This window comes from Alosa sapidissima, chromosome 9 (genome assembly GCF_018492685.1).
Source record: "Alosa sapidissima isolate fAloSap1 chromosome 9, fAloSap1.pri, whole genome shotgun sequence".
NCBI lineage: Eukaryota > Metazoa > Chordata > Actinopteri > Clupeiformes > Clupeidae > Alosa > Alosa sapidissima.
The window spans coordinates 31,016,613-31,042,450 of record NC_055965.1 but is presented as its reverse complement, the minus strand read 5'-3'; the positions used below and the strand labels follow the sequence as shown (position 1 = coordinate 31,042,450).

Sequence of the window (25,838 nt, the reverse complement as noted above, 5' to 3'; positions counted from 1 at the left end):
GACCTCACAGGATTTGTCTGTAGATCTTACTCCAGGAGTTGAAGTGTCAATGCCGGCACCTGAGCAAGATCTGGTGCCAAGGCGCACCAATAGAACAACAGCTGGCTACCATTCCAACCCCTATAACCTCCCAGGTACATCAACCAAACGATCATCTGGAGATGAACATAGGGGCGCTCACTTAACTGTTAGCTCCCACAATGTTGTTTATAGGCCCTGAGTGTAGCAATTTTTTTTGCCACCTGTCACCGGGACGGTGACATTCAGGGGGCGGTGAATGTAGTGGGTAGGGTGGTTGAGACAGGAAGCGCAGCTTGAAGACCGTCCCACTGACGCTGATTATCTGGATCAGGTGGTACCAGTAGCGCTTCCTTTTAAATGTGGAGTGAGATGCGGACAGGAGAACAATAATGCGGTGTGCATTGAAGAGTGAGCTTTGTGGAATAAGCTGTGCAAACAGGAAAACGTGAGTCTTTTCAGAAGGTTACGTCTTGGTCTCTAACACTAAACTTGTTTCCATCGAGTAGCACTTAACACGGTTCATTGTTTGTTTGTAGCTCGGCCTGGTGTCTGTGCGTATGGTGACCAGTAAATGGTACACGCAGTTTCAAGTCTACTTTGCTCGCATAATAGCGAGTAGTGAATCCACACTGGTTTACAGCAACGTAAGTTTACTTGCTCCCCTTTTCCTTCAGACGTAACAAGTAGTATTTTTAGCTCTGACCGTTTCCTGTCTTGATATTGTCTATGGGCAGAAGCAACGCTGATGCTGGTGAGAGTGTGCACAGCTATTAGTCATCCACACTGGTATAACTTTATTGGCTCGTCTAATTCATCTTGGCTGGTCTTAAAAACGTAAGTTCATTCAACTCCTTTTACGTAGCTAGTCTTTCAATCGGAGATTTAGTCCTGATTTAATTGTTACTACATTTAGTAATAGGAAGTAGTGCCGCAGTTCAAAAAGCGTAACTAGCTGACTGCAGCCATTTGAATAAGATATTGGCCTTCGTACAAGTGACTTTGGCGTTTATGCTACGATGCTACCAAACGTAGCATTACAAACCATTTATGCTTTTTTATTACAGAAGGATTGCCTTCGTCTGTCCAAGCCACTGTTTTTCCTGGAATTAACTATTGTTTTATTTCAATTAATGTATGTATGTGCCTCGGGAACCTACCACATCTGTTGAATGTTTACTGGGAACTTAGGTGGGCCTAGGGGGAAGCCTGCTGGTGGTAACCTGTTATCTTAAATGTTTTGTTTGTTTCTTTATCTGCCAGTCATTGTAATACGTGTTCGGCCTGGGAATGGTGCAATATTTCTTATGGGGACAGTGCTTCGTTTGCAGTGCTCACTAGTGTGAAGTGTGAACCGCCGTGTCTGTGTGTACGGCCCATTTGATGTGAAGTGCCTCTTTCAGATTGGAGTGTTTTTAGATTGTGTATGTGAAGTATTTATTAATGTATTTGACTTTATACACTGTAACTCATCTGGAAGACCTATTCATTCGTTGTTATTTATTGTAGAATTTCATCCACTGTTGCCTATGTGGAACATTTGCTTGTCCTAATTGCCGATCAGTGTATTTATAGTGTCTGTCTAGTGTCTAATAAATGTATATTTTTTGATTACATCAGTTCCATTTTTCTTCCTTCATTGGACATAACCTGCCTAGATAGTTTGAGGGAGAGCTCTGTTTGGTGGCCTAGCTTAGCTATACAAATTGTGAGCTTGAGCACCCCCTGGGGGTCACATTTGGCGTAGTCGGCAGGATAAATTGGAACTGGTGTAAGACTTTTTGTTTTGTGTGTATCCTTGTTTGATTTGTGTGTGTGTGTGTGTGCTTTTTGTTTGAGTTTTGTATGCGTGTTATTTTTGTGGTGGCAATAACCGAGGTCACATTGATTACAGGAAAAACAGTGGCTGAGGAAGGATCTGGGACGACGACGCTGTAAGCGATAAGTGGTTTGTGTTAACATTTAACCCTGTCTTTTGTTGTTCGGTTCAAATCTCACAGGTCATGGAAGACCAGGTCAGGCTTCTAACTGAGCAAATTAAACAACTTCAAGCAGACAATGAAAGACTCCAGCAGGGAAATGTAGTGCCCCCAGTGGATCCAGATCAGGGAGAGCCAAGTCGGCCAGTGCCAGGGTCATCTGGTATGAGGTATGTGTATGTGCCGAGGGAACGTAAATATCCCAAGTTTTCTGGTACTCCAGGTCCAGACTGTCCTCCCGTGGAGGAATGGGTTGAAGAGCAAGCAAATGCTTACAGGCTAGACATATGTCTTCCAATGAACAGGCTTATTTTGTATATGATCTTCTTGAGGGCGAGGCTAAATTAGAAATTAAACTTCGTCCAGCTACTGATCGGGCTGACCCTGAGAAGATTGTTAGAATATTGTCAGAGACTTTTGGCTGTACACACTCTTACATCGAGGCCCAGCAAAAAATTTTCCAATGCCGCCAGCGCGAGGGAGAAACGGTACGTGAGTTTTCCCATTCATTAATGGCCCTAATGGAAATTTGTCAGCGTAAAAATTCAAATGCCCTTTCTAACCCTGATTCGGTCCTCCGCGATCAATTTGTTGAAAATGTTAGAGACAAAATGTTGCGCCGCGAATTAAAACAATTCATTCGCCTCAATCCTGTCTCAACTTTTTTGGATGTGCGTAGGGAAGCATTTCGTTGGGCTGACGATGGGGAGGGAGGCCGCCCATTACGCGCCAGAGCTTTCTCTTGTGATGCAAGTTCCGGGGTAGCAGGGGAATGGGGAGCTGAGACCCAGGCTGTAGCTGCAAAAACGAATGATGAATTGGCAGAACTTAAAGATTGTTTGCGTAGGCAACAAGCCCAATTGGACACCATCCTAAAACATTTGTCCTCTGGACCAGTACCTTCCAATCCCAACAGTAGGCCAAGTAATCCACCACGTCGTTACAGATTCGAAGCCGATGGTCGACCTATTTGCTTGAGGTGTGACCAGGCTGGTCACATGGCAAGGGACTGCTCGATGGTCCGTCGGCAGGGACAGCGGGTACGGAGTGACTCTGGGCAGAGGGCAGCTAATGCAGTTGATGTTCAATCTAGTGGGTTGCAGGGAAACTAGCACCATCTAGTGTACGGAGCCAAGCACTAGGTGGGGCCACATCAGGCTCAGGTTCTCTTCTCCCCACACCACCTTCTCATTCTGTACTTATAGGGCAGTGCCCGGTGGCTGACATTAAGATGGGGGGAGTGCCCATCACGTGCCTTGTTGATACTGGTTCTATGGTATCTACCATCACAGAATCTTTCTTTAAAGACCACTTCAAAGTTCAGGGACAAGACCAGCTACGCTCTTGTAGATGGCTGCAGTTAAGGGCAGCTAATGGGTTGGACATCCCTTACCGAGGCTATTTAGAGCTGGACATAGAAGTCCTGGGTAAGGTGCTTCCCTCCGTAGGCATTCTGGTTGTTCATGATCCACCAGATTATAGGTCAAAGCTGAAAACGAACACTGTCCCAGGGCTTGTCGGAATGAATGTCCTCCGTTGCTGTCTGCGAGAAATGTTCTGTCAGGACGGCGCTAGTTTGTTTACGTCTCCTTCCACTGATGTCCCCTCCATCTGGAAACATGCTCTGTTGGCGTGTCAAAATTTTGATGACTTGTCCAACTCTGGTTTCTTGGGTAAGGTCTCAACCCCCCCAGGCTCTTCCATTCTTGTGCCTGCTGGGTCTATGAAATTGATTTCAGCTGTATGCAGGCAGGGTCTTTGCCCTTTGATTTCCTCAGCATTTATAGAACCAGGAGACATAGGGTGGCAGTTGCCAACAGATTTGCTCATTCCTAGTTCTTTACTCCCCATTGGTGATGGCACTGTTGATGTGCCGGTAGTCAATGTGGGAAAGGAGGATTGGTGGATAAGACCACGCACCACCTTGGGTCAACTACATATGATAGAGGTATGTTCTGCTAACAAGCCCATTGTTTTTCACGAAGAAGATGGTAACCAAGGTCCTGTAGCTTTCATTCAGTCCATGGCGGTCACCACCTCTCACCTTCCTTGTCTCGCCGACACCACCTGGCCTAATTTGACCGACTCAGAGCAGCAAGAGGCCAAGTCTTTACTCCAAAAGTATAGTGCCGCTTTTAGTCATGGAGAAGGGGAGTTGGGTTGTACAGACCTTATTGAACACGAAATTCCATTAGTGGATGAAACACCGGTGCGGCAACGCTACCGTAGGCTGCCACCGTCACAGTATGAGGTTGTGAAGACGCACATTCAAGAGTTGTTGGAGCAGGGTGTGGTAAAACCCAGCTGTAGTCCCTTCTCTTCACCCATCGTCGTAGTTCAAAAGAAGGATGGATCTATCCGTTTATGTGTTGATTATAGACAATTGAATGCGAAAACCAGAAAAGATGCCTTCCCATTGCCTCGGATTGAGGAATCTTTAGATGCTCTTTCAGGCGCTTGCCTCTTCTCCACTCTCGATCTGGCAAGTGGTTATAATCAGGTGTCTGTGGCAGAAAAAGACAGACCGAAAACAGCATTTTGCACCCCATTTGGCCTCTTTGAGTTTCAAAGGATGCCATTTGGGTTGTGCAATGCACCTGGAACTTTCCAGAGGTTAATGGAAAGGATCTTTGGAGATCAGCGTTTCCATAGCCTCCTTTTGTACTTGGATGATGTGGTGGTATTTTCATCCACATTCCAACAACATCTGGAACGACTGGAACTCGTGTTGGATAGGTTGACCTCTCATGGCCTAAAACTTAACTTGGGGAAGTGCCATTTCTTTCAGCCAGAGGTGAAGTTCTTGGGGCATATCATTTCAGCTTCAGGAGTCTCAACTGACCCTGACAAAATCAGTGCAGTTAGGGACTGGAAAACACCAACCACAATCACTGAATTGCGCTCGTTCCTTGGATTTGCGTCATATTATCGGCGCTTTGTAGAGGGGTTTGCAAGGTATGCATCCCCTCTGCATAAGTTGGTAGCAAAACTACAGCCAGCCCCAAAGAAGAAACGAGCATGTTTCAATGCCTCTTTGCGGGATCACTGGGACTGGGGTTGTGAAAAGGCTTTTGAGACACTAAAAGAAAAGCTGGTAAGTGCACCAGTTCTTGGCTACGCAGATTTCAGCAAGCCTTTTGTTCTTGAAGTAGATGCGAGTGGGCTTGGGCTAGGTGCTGTTCTGTCCCAAGAACAGGGGGAGGGACAGCGGCGGCCAGTTGCTTACGCAAGTAGGGGGTTGCGTCCAACAGAACGAAACATGAACAATTACTCGGCCATGAAGCTGGAGCTGTTGGCCCTTAAGTGGGCCGTAACAGACAAATTTCGAGACTACCTCTTAGGCGTAAGGTTCACTGTGTTGACTGATAATAACCCCCTCTGTTATCTGCAGACGGCCAAATTGGGTGCTGTAGAACAACGCTGGGCGGCACAGCTAGCCCTCTTTGATTTCAAAATTGAGTACCGCCCAGGTACATGTAACCGAAACGCAGATGCATTGTCTCGTTTACCTGCATGCCCAGTTCCAGACTCCATAGGAACGGTAGCACCAGGAATCTCTGTCCCTACTGAGATTAAAAGCGTTTTGGCAACCCACCCCTCTGGGCCAGTTAACATCCAGGCCATAGATGCCTCCCCAGTAAGGACTAGGGCTGATCTCCAACTCCTCCAGTCAGAAGACCCGGTGCTAAGGGCCTTTCTAGTATACTGGAAGAGAGGTAAACCCCCCACAGCATTGGAAAGAGCCAAAGAGTCCCCTGCTGTGGTAGAACTTGTGCGTCAGTGGGCCAACATACAGGAACAGGGTGGTGTGCTGTACCGGCAAAGTCACATCCCTGGTCGTAGTGTGAAAGTGATGCAGCTGCTGCTGCCTCAGCTGCTACATGACGAAGTCTTGACCGCTTTACACAATAACCATGGACACCAGGGAGTAGAAAGGACCACCACACTCATTCGTCAACGTAGTTATTGGCCCTTTATGCGCAAAGACATCGAGCGCTGGTGCCGTGAATGTCAACGATGTTTAGTGGCAAAAGCTGTACAGCCAAAGTTAAGAACGTTCATGGGTAGTCTTCTTGCATTCAAGCCTTTAGAGATTCTAGCCATTGATTTCACCACACTGGAAAAGTCTAGCGATGGAAAAGAAAATCTTCTTGTCGTAACGGATGTGTTTTCCAAATTCGCTCAGGCTTATCCCACCATAGACCAAAAGGCCACAACCGTAGCACGGGTTCTTACCGAACAGTGGTTTTATACCTATGGAGTACCACAGCGCATTCATACGGACCAGGGTCGCCAATTCGAGGGGGAATTGTTCCAGCGGCTGTGTCAATTATATGGCATTCACAAGTCCCGCACAAGTCCTTACCATCCTGAGGGCAATGGACAATGTGAGCGATTTAATCGCACGCTTCACGATTTGCTCCGTACCTTGCCCCCAGAAAAAAAGAAAAGGTGGCCACACCACTTGCCTCACATGTTATTCGCATATAATACTACGGCCCACCAGTCAACTGGGTTTTCTCCATATGAACTAATGTTCGGGCGGAAGCCCATCCTCCCCCTTGACTCACTCCTGGGTATAGTTGACCCTCCAATTGAAATGACCACTGAGGAATGGGTTCGAGAACATCAGGAGCACCTCTCTGTTGTTTACCGGCAGGCTCGCACCAATCTTGAGGCGGCAGCCAAGCAGCGCGCAAAGCATCAAGCTGTTCCTCTGCCCATTTTACCCCCGGGTACATTAGTGTACCGTCGGAGTCACCCGCTTGGTCGTCACAAAATTCATGACCATTGGAACCCTGTAATATATGAAGTGGTGAGCTGTTTGGATGAGGTTGGCACCCTTTACAAAATCAGACCAAGGAACCAACAGGGTCCAGAAAAGAACATTCACCGGCAGGAGTTGCGTCCCCTTCCTGTCGATCCCTGTCCACCTCTGCATACATCTACAAATGCGGGGCCCAATCTAGACCAGTCCGATCTTGTATCAGAAGACCCGAACAGTAGTGTAAATGAAAATGATTTTGCACTATTGGTAGCCCTAGACACTCCCCGCCTGGATGGGCAAATCAGCTCCGTTCCCACTGTAGCTGCTAATCGGCCTGCTCCAACTTCTGTACATCAGGAGCAGACCTCACAGGATTTGTCTGTAGATCTTACTCCAGGAGTTGAAGTGTCAATGCCGGCACCTGAGCAAGATCTGGTGCCAAGGCGCACCAATAGAACAACAGCTGGCTACCATTCCAACCCCTATAACCTCCCAGGTACATCAACCAAACGATCATCTGGAGATGAACATAGGGGCGCTCACTTAACTGTTAGCTCCCACAATGTTGTTTATAGGCCCTGAGTGTAGCAATTTTTTTTGCCACCTGTCACCGGGACGGTGACATTCAGGGGGCGGTGAATGTAGTGGGTAGGGTGGTTGAGACAGGAAGCGCAGCTTGAAGACCGTCCCACTGACGCTGATTATCTGGATCAGGTGGTACCAGTAGCGCTTCCTTTTAAATGTGGAGTGAGATGCGGACAGGAGAACAATAATGCGGTGTGCATTGAAGAGTGAGCTTTGTGGAATAAGCTGTGCAAACAGGAAAACGTGAGTCTTTTCAGAAGGTTACGTCTTGGTCTCTAACACTAAACTTGTTTCCATCGAGTAGCACTTAACACGGTTCATTGTTTGTTTGTAGCTCGGCCTGGTGTCTGTGCGTATGGTGACCAGTAAATGGTACACGCAGTTTCAAGTCTACTTTGCTCGCATAATAGCGAGTAGTGAATCCACACTGGTTTACAGCAACGTAAGTTTACTTGCTCCCCTTTTCCTTCAGACGTAACAAGTAGTATTTTTAGCTCTGACCGTTTCCTGTCTTGATATTGTCTATGGGCAGAAGCAACGCTGATGCTGGTGAGAGTGTGCACAGCTATTAGTCATCCACACTGGTATAACTTTATTGGCTCGTCTAATTCATCTTGGCTGGTCTTAAAAACGTAAGTTCATTCAACTCCTTTTACGTAGCTAGTCTTTCAATCGGAGATTTAGTCCTGATTTAATTGTTACTACATTTAGTAATAGGAAGTAGTGCCGCAGTTCAAAAAGCGTAACTAGCTGACTGCAGCCATTTGAATAAGATATTGGCCTTCGTACAAGTGACTTTGGCGTTTATGCTACGATGCTACCAAACGTAGCATTACAAACCATTTATGCTTTTTTATTACAGAAGGATTGCCTTCGTCTGTCCAAGCCACTGTTTTTCCTGGAATTAACTATTGTTTTATTTCAATTAATGTATGTATGTGCCTCGGGAACCTACCACATCTGTTGAATGTTTACTGGGAACTTAGGTGGGCCTAGGGGGAAGCCTGCTGGTGGTAACCTGTTATCTTAAATGTTTTGTTTGTTTCTTTATCTGCCAGTCATTGTAATACGTGTTCGGCCTGGGAATGGTGCAATATTTCTTATGGGGACAGTGCTTCGTTTGCAGTGCTCACTAGTGTGAAGTGTGAACCGCCGTGTCTGTGTGTACGGCCCATTTGATGTGAAGTGCCTCTTTCAGATTGGAGTGTTTTTAGATTGTGTATGTGAAGTATTTATTAATGTATTTGACTTTATACACTGTAACTCATCTGGAAGACCTATTCATTCGTTGTTATTTATTGTAGAATTTCATCCACTGTTGCCTATGTGGAACATTTGCTTGTCCTAATTGCCGATCAGTGTATTTATAGTGTCTGTCTAGTGTCTAATAAATGTATATTTTTTGATTACATCAGTTCCATTTTTCTTCCTTCATTGGACATAACCTGCCTAGATAGTTTGAGGGAGAGCTCTGTTTGGTGGCCTAGCTTAGCTATACAAATTGTGAGCTTGAGCACCCCCTGGGGGTCACATTTGGCGTAGTCGGCAGGATAAATTGGAACTGGTGTAAGACTTTTTGTTTTGTGTGTATCCTTGTTTGATTTGTGTGTGTGTGTGTGTGCTTTTTGTTTGAGTTTTGTATGCGTGTTATTTTTGTGGTGGCAATAACCGAGGTCACATTGATTACAGGAAAAACAGTGGCTGAGGAAGGATCTGGGACGACGACGCTGTAAGCGATAAGTGGTTTGTGTTAACATTTAACCCTGTCTTTTGTTGTTCGGTTCAAATCTCACAGGTCATGGAAGACCAGGTCAGGCTTCTAACTGAGCAAATTAAACAACTTCAAGCAGACAATGAAAGACTCCAGCAGGGAAATGTAGTGCCCCCAGTGGATCCAGATCAGGGAGAGCCAAGTCGGCCAGTGCCAGGGTCATCTGGTATGAGGTATGTGTATGTGCCGAGGGAACGTAAATATCCCAAGTTTTCTGGTACTCCAGGTACAGACTGTCCTCCCGTGGAGGAATGGGTTGAAGAGGTCCGCAAATGCTTACAGGCTAGACATATGTCTTCCAATGAACAGGCTTATTTTGTATATGATCTTCTTGAGGGCGAGGCTAAATTAGAAATTAAACTTCGTCCAGCTACTGATCGGGCTGACCCTGAGAAGATTGTTAGAATATTGTCAGAGACTTTTGGCTGTACACACTCTTACATCGAGGCCCAGCAAAAAATTTTCCAATGCCGCCAGCGCGAGGGAGAAACGGTACGTGAGTTTTCCCATTCATTAATGGCCCTAATGGAAATTTGTCAGCGTAAAAATTCAAATGCCCTTTCTAACCCTGATTCGGTCCTCCGCGATCAATTTGTTGAAAATGTTAGAGACAAAATGTTGCGCCGCGAATTAAAACAATTCATTCGCCTCAATCCTGTCTCAACTTTTTTGGATGTGCGTAGGGAAGCATTTCGTTGGGCTGACGATGGGGAGGGAGGCCGCCCATTACGCGCCAGAGCTTTCTCTTGTGATGCAAGTTCCGGGGTAGCAGGGGAATGGGGAGCTGAGACCCAGGCTGTAGCTGCAAAAACGAATGATGAATTGGCAGAACTTAAAGATTGTTTGCGTAGGCAACAAGCCCAATTGGACACCATCCTAAAACATTTGTCCTCTGGACCAGTACCTTCCAATCCCAACAGTAGGCCAAGTAATCCACCACGTCGTTACAGATTCGAAGCCGATGGTCGACCTATTTGCTTGAGGTGTGACCAGGCTGGTCACATGGCAAGGGACTGCTCGATGGTCCGTCGGCAGGGACAGCGGGTACGGAGTGACTCTGGGCAGAGGGCAGCTAATGCAGTTGATGTTCAATCTAGTGGGTTGCAGGGAAACTAGCACCATCTAGTGTACGGAGCCAAGCACTAGGTGGGGCCACATCAGGCTCAGGTTCTCTTCTCCCCACACCACCTTCTCATTCTGTACTTATAGGGCAGTGCCCGGTGGCTGACATTAAGATGGGGGGAGTGCCCATCACGTGCCTTGTTGATACTGGTTCTATGGTATCTACCATCACAGAATCTTTCTTTAAAGACCACTTCAAAGTTCAGGGACAAGACCAGCTACGCTCTTGTAGATGGCTGCAGTTAAGGGCAGCTAATGGGTTGGACATCCCTTACCGAGGCTATTTAGAGCTGGACATAGAAGTCCTGGGTAAGGTGCTTCCCTCCGTAGGCATTCTGGTTGTTCATGATCCACCAGATTATAGGTCAAAGCTGAAAACGAACACTGTCCCAGGGCTTGTCGGAATGAATGTCCTCCGTTGCTGTCTGCGAGAAATGTTCTGTCAGGACGGCGCTAGTTTGTTTACGTCTCCTTCCACTGATGTCCCCTCCATCTGGAAACATGCTCTGTTGGCGTGTCAAAATTTTGATGACTTGTCCAACTCTGGTTTCTTGGGTAAGGTCTCAACCCCCCCAGGCTCTTCCATTCTTGTGCCTGCTGGGTCTATGAAATTGATTTCAGCTGTATGCAGGCAGGGTCTTTGCCCTTTGATTTCCTCAGCATTTATAGAACCAGGAGACATAGGGTGGCAGTTGCCAACAGATTTGCTCATTCCTAGTTCTTTACTCCCCATTGGTGATGGCACTGTTGATGTGCCGGTAGTCAATGTGGGAAAGGAGGATTGGTGGATAAGACCACGCACCACCTTGGGTCAACTACATATGATAGAGGTATGTTCTGCTAACAAGCCCATTGTTTTTCACGAAGAAGATGGTAACCAAGGTCCTGTAGCTTTCATTCAGTCCATGGCGGTCACCACCTCTCACCTTCCTTGTCTCGCCGACACCACCTGGCCTAATTTGACCGACTCAGAGCAGCAAGAGGCCAAGTCTTTACTCCAAAAGTATAGTGCCGCTTTTAGTCATGGAGAAGGGGAGTTGGGTTGTACAGACCTTATTGAACACGAAATTCCATTAGTGGATGAAACACCGGTGCGGCAACGCTACCGTAGGCTGCCACCGTCACAGTATGAGGTTGTGAAGACGCACATTCAAGAGTTGTTGGAGCAGGGTGTGGTAAAACCCAGCTGTAGTCCCTTCTCTTCACCCATCGTCGTAGTTCAAAAGAAGGATGGATCTATCCGTTTATGTGTTGATTATAGACAATTGAATGCGAAAACCAGAAAAGATGCCTTCCCATTGCCTCGGATTGAGGAATCTTTAGATGCTCTTTCAGGCGCTTGCCTCTTCTCCACTCTCGATCTGGCAAGTGGTTATAATCAGGTGTCTGTGGCAGAAAAAGACAGACCGAAAACAGCATTTTGCACCCCATTTGGCCTCTTTGAGTTTCAAAGGATGCCATTTGGGTTGTGCAATGCACCTGGAACTTTCCAGAGGTTAATGGAAAGGATCTTTGGAGATCAGCGTTTCCATAGCCTCCTTTTGTACTTGGATGATGTGGTGGTATTTTCATCCACATTCCAACAACATCTGGAACGACTGGAACTCGTGTTGGATAGGTTGACCTCTCATGGCCTAAAACTTAACTTGGGGAAGTGCCATTTCTTTCAGCCAGAGGTGAAGTTCTTGGGGCATATCATTTCAGCTTCAGGAGTCTCAACTGACCCTGACAAAATCAGTGCAGTTAGGGACTGGAAAACACCAACCACAATCACTGAATTGCGCTCGTTCCTTGGATTTGCGTCATATTATCGGCGCTTTGTAGAGGGGTTTGCAAGGTATGCATCCCCTCTGCATAAGTTGGTAGCAAAACTACAGCCAGCCCCAAAGAAGAAACGAGCATGTTTCAATGCCTCTTTGCGGGATCACTGGGACTGGGGTTGTGAAAAGGCTTTTGAGACACTAAAAGAAAAGCTGGTAAGTGCACCAGTTCTTGGCTACACAGATTTCAGCAAGCCTTTTGTTCTTGAAGTAGATGCGAGTGGGCTTGGGCTAGGTGCTGTTCTGTCCCAAGAACAGGGGGAGGGACAGCGGCGGCCAGTTGCTTACGCAAGTAGGGGGTTGCGTCCAACAGAACGAAACATGAACAATTACTCGGCCATGAAGCTGGAGCTGTTGGCCCTTAAGTGGGCCGTAACAGACAAATTTCGAGACTACCTCTTAGGCGTAAGGTTCACTGTGTTGACTGATAATAACCCCCTCTGTTATCTGCAGACGGCCAAATTGGGTGCTGTAGAACAACGCTGGGCGGCACAGCTAGCCCTCTTTGATTTCAAAATTGAGTACCGCCCAGGTACATGTAACCGAAACGCAGATGCATTGTCTCGTTTACCTGCATGCCCAGTTCCAGACTCCATAGGAACGGTAGCACCAGGAATCTCTGTCCCTACTGAGATTAAAAGCGTTTTGGCAACCCACCCCTCTGGGCCAGTTAACATCCAGGCCATAGATGCCTCCCCAGTAAGGACTAGGGCTGATCTCCAACTCCTCCAGTCAGAAGACCCGGTGCTAAGGGCCTTTCTAGTATACTGGAAGAGAGGTAAACCCCCCACAGCATTGGAAAGAGCCAAAGAGTCCCCTGCTGTGGTAGAACTTGTGCGTCAGTGGGCCAACATACAGGAACAGGGTGGTGTGCTGTACCGGCAAAGTCACATCCCTGGTCGTAGTGTGAAAGTGATGCAGCTGCTGCTGCCTCAGCTGCTACATGACGAAGTCTTGACCGCTTTACACAATAACCATGGACACCAGGGAGTAGAAAGGACCACCACACTCATTCGTCAACGTAGTTATTGGCCCTTTATGCGCAAAGACATCGAGCGCTGGTGCCGTGAATGTCAACGATGTTTAGTGGCAAAAGCTGTACAGCCAAAGTTAAGAACGTTCATGGGTAGTCTTCTTGCATTCAAGCCTTTAGAGATTCTAGCCATTGATTTCACCACACTGGAAAAGTCTAGCGATGGAAAAGAAAATCTTCTTGTCGTAACGGATGTGTTTTCCAAATTCGCTCAGGCTTATCCCACCATAGACCAAAAGGCCACAACCGTAGCACGGGTTCTTACCGAACAGTGGTTTTATACCTATGGAGTACCACAGCGCATTCATACGGACCAGGGTCGCCAATTCGAGGGGGAATTGTTCCAGCGGCTGTGTCAATTATATGGCATTCACAAGTCCCGCACAAGTCCTTACCATCCTGAGGGCAATGGACAATGTGAGCGATTTAATCGCACGCTTCACGATTTGCTCCGTACCTTGCCCCCAGAAAAAAAGAAAAGGTGGCCACACCACTTGCCTCACATGTTATTCGCATATAATACTACGGCCCACCAGTCAACTGGGTTTTCTCCATATGAACTAATGTTCGGGCGGAAGCCCATCCTCCCCCTTGACTCACTCCTGGGTATAGTTGACCCTCCAATTGAAATGACCACTGAGGAATGGGTTCGAGAACATCAGGAGCACCTCTCTGTTGTTTACCGGCAGGCTCGCACCAATCTTGAGGCGGCAGCCAAGCAGCGCGCAAAGCATCAAGCTGTTCCTCTGCCCATTTTACCCCCGGGTACATTAGTGTACCGTCGGAGTCACCCGCTTGGTCGTCACAAAATTCATGACCATTGGAACCCTGTAATATATGAAGTGGTGAGCTGTTTGGATGAGGTTGGCACCCTTTACAAAATCAGACCAAGGAACCAACAGGGTCCAGAAAAGAACATTCACCGGCAGGAGTTGCGTCCCCTTCCTGTCGATCCCTGTCCACCTCTGCATACATCTACAAATGCGGGGCCCAATCTAGACCAGTCCGATCTTGTATCAGAAGACCCGAACAGTAGTGTAAATGAAAATGATTTTGCACTATTGGTAGCCCTAGACACTCCCCGCCTGGATGGGCAAATCAGCTCCGTTCCCACTGTAGCTGCTAATCGGCCTGCTCCAACTTCTGTACATCAGGAGCAGACCTCACAGGATTTGTCTGTAGATCTTACTCCAGGAGTTGAAGTGTCAATGCCGGCACCTGAGCAAGATCTGGTGCCAAGGCGCACCAATAGAACAACAGCTGGCTACCATTCCAACCCCTATAACCTCCCAGGTACATCAACCAAACGATCATCTGGAGATGAACATAGGGGCGCTCACTTAACTGTTAGCTCCCACAATGTTGTTTATAGGCCCTGAGTGTAGCAATTTTTTTTGCCACCTGTCACCGGGACGGTGACATTCAGGGGGCGGTGAATGTAGTGGGTAGGGTGGTTGAGACAGGAAGCGCAGCTTGAAGACCGTCCCACTGACGCTGATTATCTGGATCAGGTGGTACCAGTAGCGCTTCCTTTTAAATGTGGAGTGAGATGCGGACAGGAGAACAATAATGCGGTGTGCATTGAAGAGTGAGCTTTGTGGAATAAGCTGTGCAAACAGGAAAACGTGAGTCTTTTCAGAAGGTTACGTCTTGGTCTCTAACACTAAACTTGTTTCCATCGAGTAGCACTTAACACGGTTCATTGTTTGTTTGTAGCTCGGCCTGGTGTCTGTGCGTATGGTGACCAGTAAATGGTACACGCAGTTTCAAGTCTACTTTGCTCGCATAATAGCGAGTAGTGAATCCACACTGGTTTACAGCAACGTAAGTTTACTTGCTCCCCTTTTCCTTCAGACGTAACAAGTAGTATTTTTAGCTCTGACCGTTTCCTGTCTTGATATTGTCTATGGGCAGAAGCAACGCTGATGCTGGTGAGAGTGTGCACAGCTATTAGTCATCCACACTGGTATAACTTTATTGGCTCGTCTAATTCATCTTGGCTGGTCTTAAAAACGTAAGTTCATTCAACTCCTTTTACGTAGCTAGTCTTTCAATCGGAGATTTAGTCCTGATTTAATTGTTACTACATTTAGTAATAGGAAGTAGTGCCGCAGTTCAAAAAGCGTAACTAGCTGACTGCAGCCATTTGAATAAGATATTGGCCTTCGTACAAGTGACTTTGGCGTTTATGCTACGATGCTACCAAACGTAGCATTACAAACCATTTATGCTTTTTTATTACAGAAGGATTGCCTTCGTCTGTCCAAGCCACTGTTTTTCCTGGAATTAACTATTGTTTTATTTCAATTAATGTATGTATGTGCCTCGGGAACCTACCACATCTGTTGAATGTTTACTGGGAACTTAGGTGGGCCTAGGGGGAAGCCTGCTGGTGGTAACCTGTTATCTTAAATGTTTTGTTTGTTTCTTTATCTGCCAGTCATTGTAATACGTGTTCGGCCTGGGAATGGTGCAATATTTCTTATGGGGACAGTGCTTCGTTTGCAGTGCTCACTAGTGTGAAGTGTGAACCGCCGTGTCTGTGTGTACGGCCCATTTGATGTGAAGTGCCTCTTTCAGATTGGAGTGTTTTTAGATTGTGTATGTGAAGTATTTATTAATGTATTTGACTTTATACACTGTAACTCATCTGGAAGACCTATTCATTCGTTGTTATTTATTGTAGAATTTCATCCACTGTTGCCTATGTGGAACATTTGCTTGTCCTAATTGCCGATCAGTGTATTTATAGTGTCTGTCTAGTGTCTAATAAATGTATATTTTTTGATTACATCAGTTCCATTTTTCTTCCTTCATTGGACATAACCTGCCTAGATAGTTTGAGGGAGAGCTCTGTTTGGTGGCCTAGCTTAGCTATACAAATTGTGAGCTTGAGCACCCCCTGGGGGTCACACATGTAAATGAAATGTAACGTTTCGTTGTGAATCAAATTAAAATGTTCTCCTCTTTGCAAACGTAGCCTAGGGATATGGTGACAAATTAATTTAATAATGTTGCAAAGGTAGGCTACTGCATCAATCCATAGGCCTATGTTTCATTAGGCTACTAAGCTATTTGTTTTGCCTTACTCTTTATTCATTTAGGCTAGGCCTTTTTATTCAGTTATTAATCATCTTCCGTCCTTCGCACTACTTGTGTAGTGCACGCATTCTCCGACCTGTCACCTGTCAGTCATCATCGGAAGAGAGGTGTTTGGAATTCCCGCGTTACAATCGTCAGCCAATCAAGGTGGTCACTTCAGTCAAGCTCGTGCATGAGTAATGACGTCATCCATAGCCACGAAGACTCACTCCTAGTTTAGGAGTTGTCTGAAAGGCTTTGTGAATAACTTTTAAGAGAAAACTCCAATCTAAAATCTTTAAGTGCGATTTAGGAGTAGCCTACTCCTAGTAGTAAGATAAAAGCCTTTGTGAATAGCCTACGGCCCCAGTTATTCATCATCTTCCGTCCTTGTGTAGCGCACGCATTCTGAGACCTGTCACTCATCATCGTAAGGGAGGTGTTTGGAATCATGCCCACGTTACAATCATCAGCCAATCAGCCAATCAAGGTGGTCACGCTTGCCCATTTACCCAAATTAATGGTCGAATATTACTGATGATCATTGTTATTTAAGAACATGTGTGTGTAGGGTACCAAAAACATCTTGCTCGTAAAAAAGCATCATAACGCACATTCTGGCGGGTCTGTTATTTACTGTAGGCTGCGCAAACCACATGCCTTTATTTTGGGTATATTTTGGCTTTATTTTATATAAAGCCTGCGCTGACAGTAATCCTCCTGCCCCTGATAGGCCTACCACAGCTGTGGATAGTGTGGAATGTTCAAGTAATAACACAATCCAATGTGTGTCTCAATTGTCCCCCGCTGACCACCTCACACATTTCTCTAGATTTTGCAACGAACTTACATGACACAATGCCATAAAATATGCCAGTTTTAGGACACAGAATAATGTTTGTAATGATACCAGGTAGGCCAGGTATTGTCGAAGGTGCATGGTGAAGTGAAATTCTTACTTTGGAAAACAAACATTTGCCGATATCATCGCCGATCATCAGAATATTGCAATAGATTCTGTGTTCTGGACTGCAGGTAACTTGTTAAGCCAGTGGTTATCAAACTTTTATTTCATTCCCCACTTTGATCAAGGGGCATGACTGATGATAGTGGAGATAACGTGTTATCCCGAGGCTTTTGCAAGTCAGCATCATAGCTGCCAACTCTCACGCATTGGCCGTGAGACACACGCATTTTATTAGTTTCACACACTCACACGCCACACCCCCGATTTCTCACGCTGAAGTGTCAACCTGGTCGGTCAGATGCCTGAAAAATGAGTTTAGCCTATCTATAGATCTACCTGTTGAGCCAACGTTATGCTTTCAGAGACGGTGAGAGGGTTCAAGAGCACCCCCTGTCTGTGGAATTTTCTAAATGTTCTCTCATTTGCGATGCTAGGCTACTTCAGAAGCCATCCCAGGAGCATTAATCCCCCGGCTTCAGGTATGCTTTGAGTATTATTGAGTATTTTTCACGCTGAAGTGTCAACCTGGTAGGCCAAATACCTGGCAGATGAGGTTCAACTCAACTAAACCTATACATATGATATCACACATCATCTGAACGAGCGGAATAGCTTTCCAATGATATTAGCGCCAAGTTGCTGTGATAAATGGTTCGCTAGAAAATTATCATTGAACCGACGTGCAATTTAGCTAATCATATTTGCATTTTGCACACAGTGCACACCCATTACTCTCGGTTTAATATCTCCCTAACCCTTCACACAACACGTGGCAAACCCAATATCACAGCAAACCATACCAAATACGAGGATATAAAGCATGCCTCTGTGCAATAAGTGGTTCTAGAGTAATCCGGTTTTGAAATTGCAACACATTTCTACATAGCCTCATTGGGGCGAAATTATAATGTATTCAAATGTAAACTATTTGTCAGTGGGCCTACATACATTTTTGTAAATTGCTCAGCCATAGATTATCCCACTATCATGTTGTATATTGTCAGGTTCCAGCCAATCCCACTTACACAGATAAATGAATATATTGGCATGCTTCCTAGTGACATTAATACAAAGATATGAAGAAAATCAAATAACTAGACACAAATATTGATATAAAGCCTGACATAAGCCATATGCAAATATTCACATCATGCAGATATGGGTACATCCTGAAAAAGGAATAGCATGTAGGCTAGGCTATGGCCATTACAATGACCAATATATTATCTTAAATGAACTAGCTGAATAACACAGGTGACCACTTCTGCATAATTTCATTGAGTGCTGAAATGTACACACATTTTTGAAAATTTCTGAACTGTGAAATGTAGCATATGTTTTTGTGGTTGTGAACTTATTGCAATATCACCATAACTATTTCACCTCTGAATGCATGGTTATAATTCTGAAGTGCAAACATAACAAAAAACATTTCTTAAATTCTTACAAAACACCCACCAACTTTTTAAAATTGTTAGTTTGGACCCCCCCCCCCCCCCACACACACACTTTTGCCGTGCGAAATACCAGTGCTGTTTTCAGCATCTGTTTAGTGCTTCATTGTCATTTTCATTGGATTCCCCCCTTTTGCGCGTAAATCACTCATAAACCTTTTTTTTTGTTACACACATTCTCCCATTCCGCTTCTGTCACACACACAGTGACAAGCGCCAAATCCCCCACAGTGTTGAAGAGATCAGTCGTCCCCCTCACTTTTGATAAGGTAAAAAGCCTTATAGGTACGCCAAATAAATAATAACCTATAGGTTTACGCTAGGCTATGTAAAACTCCCCATTAACAGCATCACGTCACTAACCACAGCGACTGCACAATCTCGTATTCACTCTGTTGGATATCTGAAGCCAGTTTGTCTACTTAGATACTGTAAATCCTCAAATTATGGCCGGGGTCTTAAGACAAAGTACAGGCCTTTAGGGGCAGGATTGTATTCGAGACAGCCCTTTGTTATGCGGGGTTTTTTTTGAGACATGCGTTTCTTGGAGCGGCATACTGGTAGGCCTTCAAAAGCATGACATTTTCGGTTTATATTGTTAAATGTTGGGACTGATGGGCACTGAAATCTGGGGAGGTATTTGATGATCACTATTACAAATGTAGTTGAAAGAGTGTCGGGATTTCAAACAAACCTTTCATGCGTTCATTGAAGGTCCACGGTGCTATAATGGAAACCTTATTGCGTAGCCAAGTAGCCTATATATTGAGTTATTTTTAAATTATGCATGATTTACTTTTTATTAATTTCGTAGGCTGGCTTTATTTTGTTAAATAGAAGTATCTAAATAACCTGTTAAAATGTACCAGAATTCAGGAAATTGCATCTAGTCCAAAAAATTTTTTCTGGGGGAGGACCCCCATACCCCCCCTCTGAAATGTCCCACCCACTTTCACAATGCCTCTGACGCCCATGGTCCTAGTAGTAGGCTAGATCCATTTGATACCAATATTCATTTAACTCTGGGACGGATTACTGCACGGGCCTTACGGGCCCAGACCCAGGGGCCCAAGGTGTCAGGGGGCCCTGAAGCCCAAGCCTTTGCATGGAATCATTGCCTCAATATCAACACATCAGGATGTAAGCTATGAATCTGATTGAATTTAGTATTGGCCATCCCCAAAATGCTAGCCTGACGAGCCAGACCCACATTAAAATGTAGGGTCTGGGCACTCACCGTTCGCAGTGCTCAGTCCGAGGGGCGGGATAATCGGTTGTCTTTCAAATTCCCTCTGCACGCAATAGGACAGCACTGAGTCCCATGCGTTTTCCCACCAGCGGAGCTAGTTGGCTAGTTCAAACTTTTGCCATCTCAAAACAAGCTTAACTCGCGTCACACTGTTGGTCAACAGCAATATCCATCTTCTTTGTTTTAAAGTAGCAGGGAATTCAAGCCAAACCGTTGCAACTCTGCCATCAATCATTATGTTATGCCCCCCTAACGACTCTATAGACGATTTGATTGGCCTGATAGAAGTTTAATTTTTTCGAGCTCACAAGCCAACGGAGAGTTGCTAGACTAGCCCTGGAAGCAAATGTAATTTGCTGCCGCTAGGGTGTGTTTAGATTTCTAAGCTACCAAAATGCACCAGAATACAGGAAATCACATCAAACAAATGAAAAAAATTCTGGGGGAGGACCCCCAAACCCCCCTTCCACATATGCGACAATTAGTGGGGAGCCCTTAATACATGTGGGTCCAGGGGCCCGAAAGTTCATAATCTGTCCATGCCTGGTCCCTACACCTGAGAACTACTGATGTACGTTTTTTTTTACTGTACGGTATAATGCTGAATGAGCCAAACAAAAATTTCCGCAGCAAAATTTTGGTTGGCCCCACCAAATCTCACTCCAAGGTTTTTTGAAAAGTTGGCAGCCCTGCAGCATCTTCGACGGTAGTCTATTAAAAATATAAGTTTTCGATGTCCCAAACGGAGAGCCATACTCACAAAAATGTAGGCATGGGGACATGATGAAGTAGGTTATCCAACTGTCGTGTGTTAAATTATTGTGATTACGAGCCAGTGGTTTTCAAACATTATGCGTGACTCGGACATCTAACTAAATGCAACAGGCTCATATCGTCCTCGCATTCGCAAAATGAGGACCAGTGTTTTGTCAAATTGCAAATAGCTATTCGTTTTAACTATTTTTTTTATAATAGTAGCCTATACAAAAAGCACTTCATACTATCTTAATCTTGGAATATGGGGAGGGAAGTGGCGCGTCTGCAGTCAGCCAAATATGAATGTAATTCTGCGGCATAAAGCAGATGTAATTGTTTATTGTACAGAAAAATAAAAATGACATGTCAAGCAGTCAATTGACTACATTGCAGTCAAGAAGTAGGGCAAATTAATTTACGAAACCAAAACGTGGGTCATAGTTGTCTAAGCCTCTATTGCGTAGCCTGTTAAAAACGTCGCCAGATAGTATTAAATCGGCAACAACATTGTTTTCTGCAGAAGCCTACCCAAGCATTAAACACTACGCCAAAAACCAGTCACTTCCCAGGGACATCGGTGAACATTTGAGAAAGACCTTAGTTTGTCATCTAACGTCTATGATCAGTCATACTGATAACGTTATTTTTCAAGCTGACGCAAGTTAATAACATTCACACCGCATATTTAAATGTGTAGGCCTAGTTAACATTAGGTAGGCTGTGAAGTTTATTGCACACATATATTTAATTAATTGGTATTACTAGTGGTGTTGTGCCTGATTAGATGCTTTGTAATGTTGTAAAATTGTCTGACTAACTTTATTGTAACTTTCCTTTTTGCAGGTAAGATATGGGTGATGGCTGAATGTACTGGAGGTGGCGGCAAGGTGGTCTCCATGGTCTACATTAGTCTGCAAGCAAGGGAATGCCTACGTGAAGTGGTTTGGCTGGGGTGGTCTGAGGTGGCATGTCCTCCCCCTTTCTCCAAGTCCCCTGACATCCATCTCCCTGACATCACCCACCGTCACTGGATCAACCTGAAGCCCCTTATATATGGGACATGGCACAGCACCACTACGTTCTGAAAACACATGACTTTCAATAACTTGCGTGGCACCAAGAAAGGTCTGCCGCTGCTCTGAACCTTCTGTTAATGTGACATTCATACTTGAAGCTGTACACATCCCTTTGTTTCTATTTTCTTTATTGATGTCACCCAAACTTCAACTTTCTGTATGCCCCTGAACTCACACAAATTGTAAATTGCAATGCGCCATTTAACCAGTGGTGTAGTCTAGTTAGTTAGTTGTAGTGGTGGGTATACTGTGAGCAACCCCAAATGTTATTAAATACGTATCCTTGCCTATTTTAAATGGGTATACTGAGATGATGATGCTTTTTAAATGGGTTTACTGTGTAGTCCTGTGTATCACGTAGACTATACCATACCACGGTCATTTAACTGCCTTGGTATTTAAGTCAGAGGCCATTGCTTAGTATTTAACTGTAGCCTACACAAAGATGTAGACATTACAAGAATATTAATATCAGAATAATTATTGGTTGATACTAAATCAATATTGAATGTTTTTTTTAATTTCTTTTGTGTTTCAATTTAGATGTATTATTTTGAAATTATGTACGTCTACGGGAGGATTTACACATCACTGGCAAGACCTGATCAAATCATACCAATGCAAAATGCTTCTCCAGCAGTGCAATCGCAGGTAACAATGATACCTTAACGCATTTTCAGATACCGCTGTTCTGAGCATACTAAGCAAATTGGCCATTTGTAACTTTGAATCCCTCCTCACGTTAAGCTACAGTATGATCCAATAATGTGTTCACTAAAACACAAGTAACGTTATTTGTCGGGGTGATTCATGAATGGGCATACCAAGGTTGTCGACCTAGCAGGCTAGGTGGCGTTTATTGCCATTCGCAAAACTAAGCAAGAGTTAACGTTAATGAAACTTAACATCGCCTTCTCCAGTGACAAAGTGTATTCAAATGAAGTTGCAACGATGATGGCGGCAATCACTGGTTACGTTATACCATTTGAAACAAGTAGGACTGTAAATGATGGTGACTATGGCTAATGTCACTTCGGATCAATATAGCAGAGCCCTTTTACTTTACCTATCAACTGGCTAATGCTAGCATGATGTAGCATGCTATGAGCTAATATACTTAGCATCTACGAAAGAACAGCACATATCTTTTTTCACAAAGAATCTGTAACAACTAACAACGATGTCTCTTACAAACAACTACACAATGTATGACTATCAATATGTATTTAGTCAGACTGTGATAAGATATAGCCTAATGATAATAACAGCAACACTTATTTAGGTTAGATTATGTGTCGAAATCAGGTGTCGTTAAAATAAGTGAGCAATGACGTGGTAGTGTCTGCAGCCTAGACGGTAAAACATAATGGACAAAGCGTCGTGTCTGCAGCCAGGCAGCTGTCAATCATAGGTGTAAACACGCCCTTTTTAGATTTGTTAATATAACATTAAAAAAAAATATTTCAGCAAGAAAAGAAAAATTGTGTGTATTGAAGCATCTTGAAAACTATTTTTTCTAATAAAAAGTTGTTGATACAAAAATAGTTTTAGGTGAGAAAAGTGACACAGAAAGTTGGCTACTTGGCCATTGAAATACATGGGGATGGGCGGAGTTACACATTGTACTGCAGCCAGCCACCAGGGGGCTCTGGACTAACGCTCGCATCACTCTTAACAGACGGCACACTGTCCAGTTCTATATATACAGTCTATGGTTGAAACGATTGGATCTGATTTCACCCAATCACTAACGTTTGGCCGTGACGTATGTTATGCGCCAGCTCGATCGTGAAGTAAGCTACACTACAACGCTCAGAAATTGCCCACAACAATCATTACCCACCAAAGCGAACAAGATGGATGTAAATGACTATGCCAGCTTTGCGATACAGATGTAAGAGTTAGTGGAAGAATAGCAAATAACTATTCAACAGTAAGGTTGAAGATAACATATTGTAACGCCGATGAGAAGTTAAGAGACAGGGAGGCTGATATATCGTTCCAAAACTCCGGTAGTTTATTTCCTATAGATGTACAGGCTAGTGCACGGTCAACAGGAGGTGTCCACTACAAAACATTTCTGATAAATCACGGTCTCAATCACTCGTCATTCACACTCATCGGCCAACAACGCAACACCACTCACTCGCACGTAATCCACTTCTAATCTGACTAAATTTAGACGTCTTAGAACCCCCTATTCTATTCCCTCCCCTTAGCAATCGCCAACCTATCTATACCCCTACATATTCCGTCCCGGACACCTCCCCCCAATCAAAATACATCAGAACTCATTCCATGACACAGGAGGGAGAGGGAGACACAAACACTCGCGCGCACACACACACACACGCACACGCCGGGAACACAGGGGAAAGCCCAACACGGGGGCAAATAGCCTCGGCGATACAATATCACAATTGTCAAAGCTAGATGTGATCATCATTGAAAACACGGCGCTTCATTCATACCGGGTCTGCCGCACATGCTGTAATTTAATAATCGAGGCTATACTGCGCGATACAAATCAAACGTTTCCCAAATCCCGTAGGGAGTAGGGCCACGACATCTTTGCCCGAAATAAAATGTGTTAAACACTCCTTTTGTTCAGAGTTCAGTTCCTGAATATTTGGAAGCGTAGCCAGCACGGACTGAATTGCTTCATTAACTTATGCCATTGCCAACTCCTCGAGGACTACAATTCACACACAGCGCAGAATCTCGACGTAGTCACTCACAACTCCCGCCTCCTGCTCGCTGATTGGCGCGGAGTCGAATCTACAGCTGCGAACGAGGCCAATGGCCGGAATCCCAGACGGAGTCGTGGAGGGAGATGAAAATCGAGCGGAAGTAGGAAGGCAGTTAGTTAGATAGATAGATACTTTATTGATCCCCAAGGGGAAATTCAAGATGACATTAATCTCAGTGGAACCTACATAAGAGCCTACTACAGCCATCACTTATCCCCCCTGAAGGCAGACTCTGAATGCCATATCCAGCCAGTTTACATACACTGCTACAAATAGAGTTAAAGATCAAAACTAATTTTGGTCTATTTGGTATTGCTTTTAGTGTTATACTGAAAACAATACCAACTACAGTTTCTGATCTTGATATTGTCAGGGAATCACTCGAAAGAAAGGCGAACAGGGAATTAGTTGCAAGGACCAGGCTTTTAGTTGCACAGGGTTGACTAGGGCAGATCCACACAGAAGTCGTAGCAGTAGACCAGAGTTCAGAATCAAAGTCACAAAAGAATACAAAAATCCAAACGCACAGAAGATAATGTAGCAAAAAAGCTCAGAGGAATCACAAAGTACAAATAAAATAAAATATGTCAAAACTCTCGAATAAACAAAGTGCAACAGAAATACAAAGTAACAACTCAATGATGAAAAACCAGAGAGTACTCAACTTAAATAGGGAGTTGTATCCACCAGAGTCCAAAAACAGAGTCCAAGGAAAACTGAGAAACTTTCAAAATCCAAGAAACCACAGGAAAAGGTTCACCAAAGAGAGGACTTGAGAAACCACAGGCGCAGAGAAACTAGGAGCCACTTTCGATGACGCCCAAGTAGAGAGTAAGATGTACTTGTCTTCAATTATCAATTAATTAGCGTTTGACAGGTGGGCGGGACTTCCGGTTAATTAAGGTCAAAGGTATTTGATTTCCGGTGAGGGCGGGACATCCGGTCTTTGAACTTGTCATCAATTGAGTTTGACAGGATGTCTGAAATTGGCGGGTTGCTTTTGGTAGGAGTCATGTGTCTGGGGGAGGGGTTTGTGTGTATGTGTGTGTGTGTGTGTGTGCCTGCGGGGAGATAGTGAATTTGACAGTTTTGTAGGTTTTAGTGTCATTTTTGAACTTTTTATGATCATTTTGTGTGTTTTTTTAGTCAATTTGTATGTTTTTTTAGTCATTTCGTGTTTTTTGGCCAGGGGTCAGGGCTTGTGTGTGTGTGTGTGTGTGCGTGTGCGTGTGTGTACAGGGGTGTGTGTGTGTCCAGGGTGGGGGTGTGTACAGGGGTGTGTGTGTGTGTGCGTGTGTGTGTGTCCAGGGGCGGGGGTGGTACGCGGATGTGCTGGTCATGGGTGAGCGTGTGTCCAGGGGTGGGGGTGTGTCGGGACGTGGTGGTAATGGGTGAGCGTGTGTCCAGGG

At 44.8% G+C, this 25,838-nt stretch overlaps 5 protein-coding genes across 22 annotated transcripts in view; 3 read left to right on the top strand and 2 right to left on the bottom strand.

Moving 5' to 3' along the window:
• LOC121718980 overlaps positions 1-15,518 on the top strand; it is a 43,610-nt gene extending 28,092 nt beyond the window's left edge. The window contains exons 6-9 of the mRNA XM_042104460.1: positions 558-665; positions 7,685-7,792; positions 14,813-14,920; positions 15,341-15,518. Of these exons, the coding sequence (XP_041960394.1) occupies positions 558-665; positions 7,685-7,792; positions 14,813-14,920; positions 15,341-15,445 (429 nt within the window). The 3' untranslated portion in view covers positions 15,446-15,518. The remainder of the gene's footprint in view (positions 1-557; positions 666-7,684; positions 7,793-14,812; positions 14,921-15,340) is intronic.
• The window catches only part of LOC121718806 (NACHT, LRR and PYD domains-containing protein 3-like), an 849,641-nt gene that overhangs the window by 337,485 nt on the left and 486,318 nt on the right, over positions 1-25,838 (bottom strand). The gene's annotated exons all lie outside the window — the stretch shown is intronic.
• The window catches only part of LOC121718961 (zinc finger protein 2 homolog), a 389,219-nt gene that overhangs the window by 139,019 nt on the left and 224,362 nt on the right, over positions 1-25,838 (bottom strand). The window lies entirely within an intron of this gene.
• LOC121718794 (NACHT, LRR and PYD domains-containing protein 12-like) overlaps positions 1-25,838 on the top strand; it is a 338,838-nt gene that overhangs the window by 113,982 nt on the left and 199,018 nt on the right. The gene's annotated exons all lie outside the window — the stretch shown is intronic.
• Positions 8,804-10,247, top strand: LOC121718952. Its single transcript, XM_042104410.1, has 2 exons — positions 8,804-10,081; positions 10,113-10,247. Exons 1-2 carry the CDS (start codon positions 9,149-9,151, stop codon positions 10,245-10,247), a joined length of 1,068 nt encoding a protein of 355 aa, XP_041960344.1. The 5' UTR covers positions 8,804-9,148.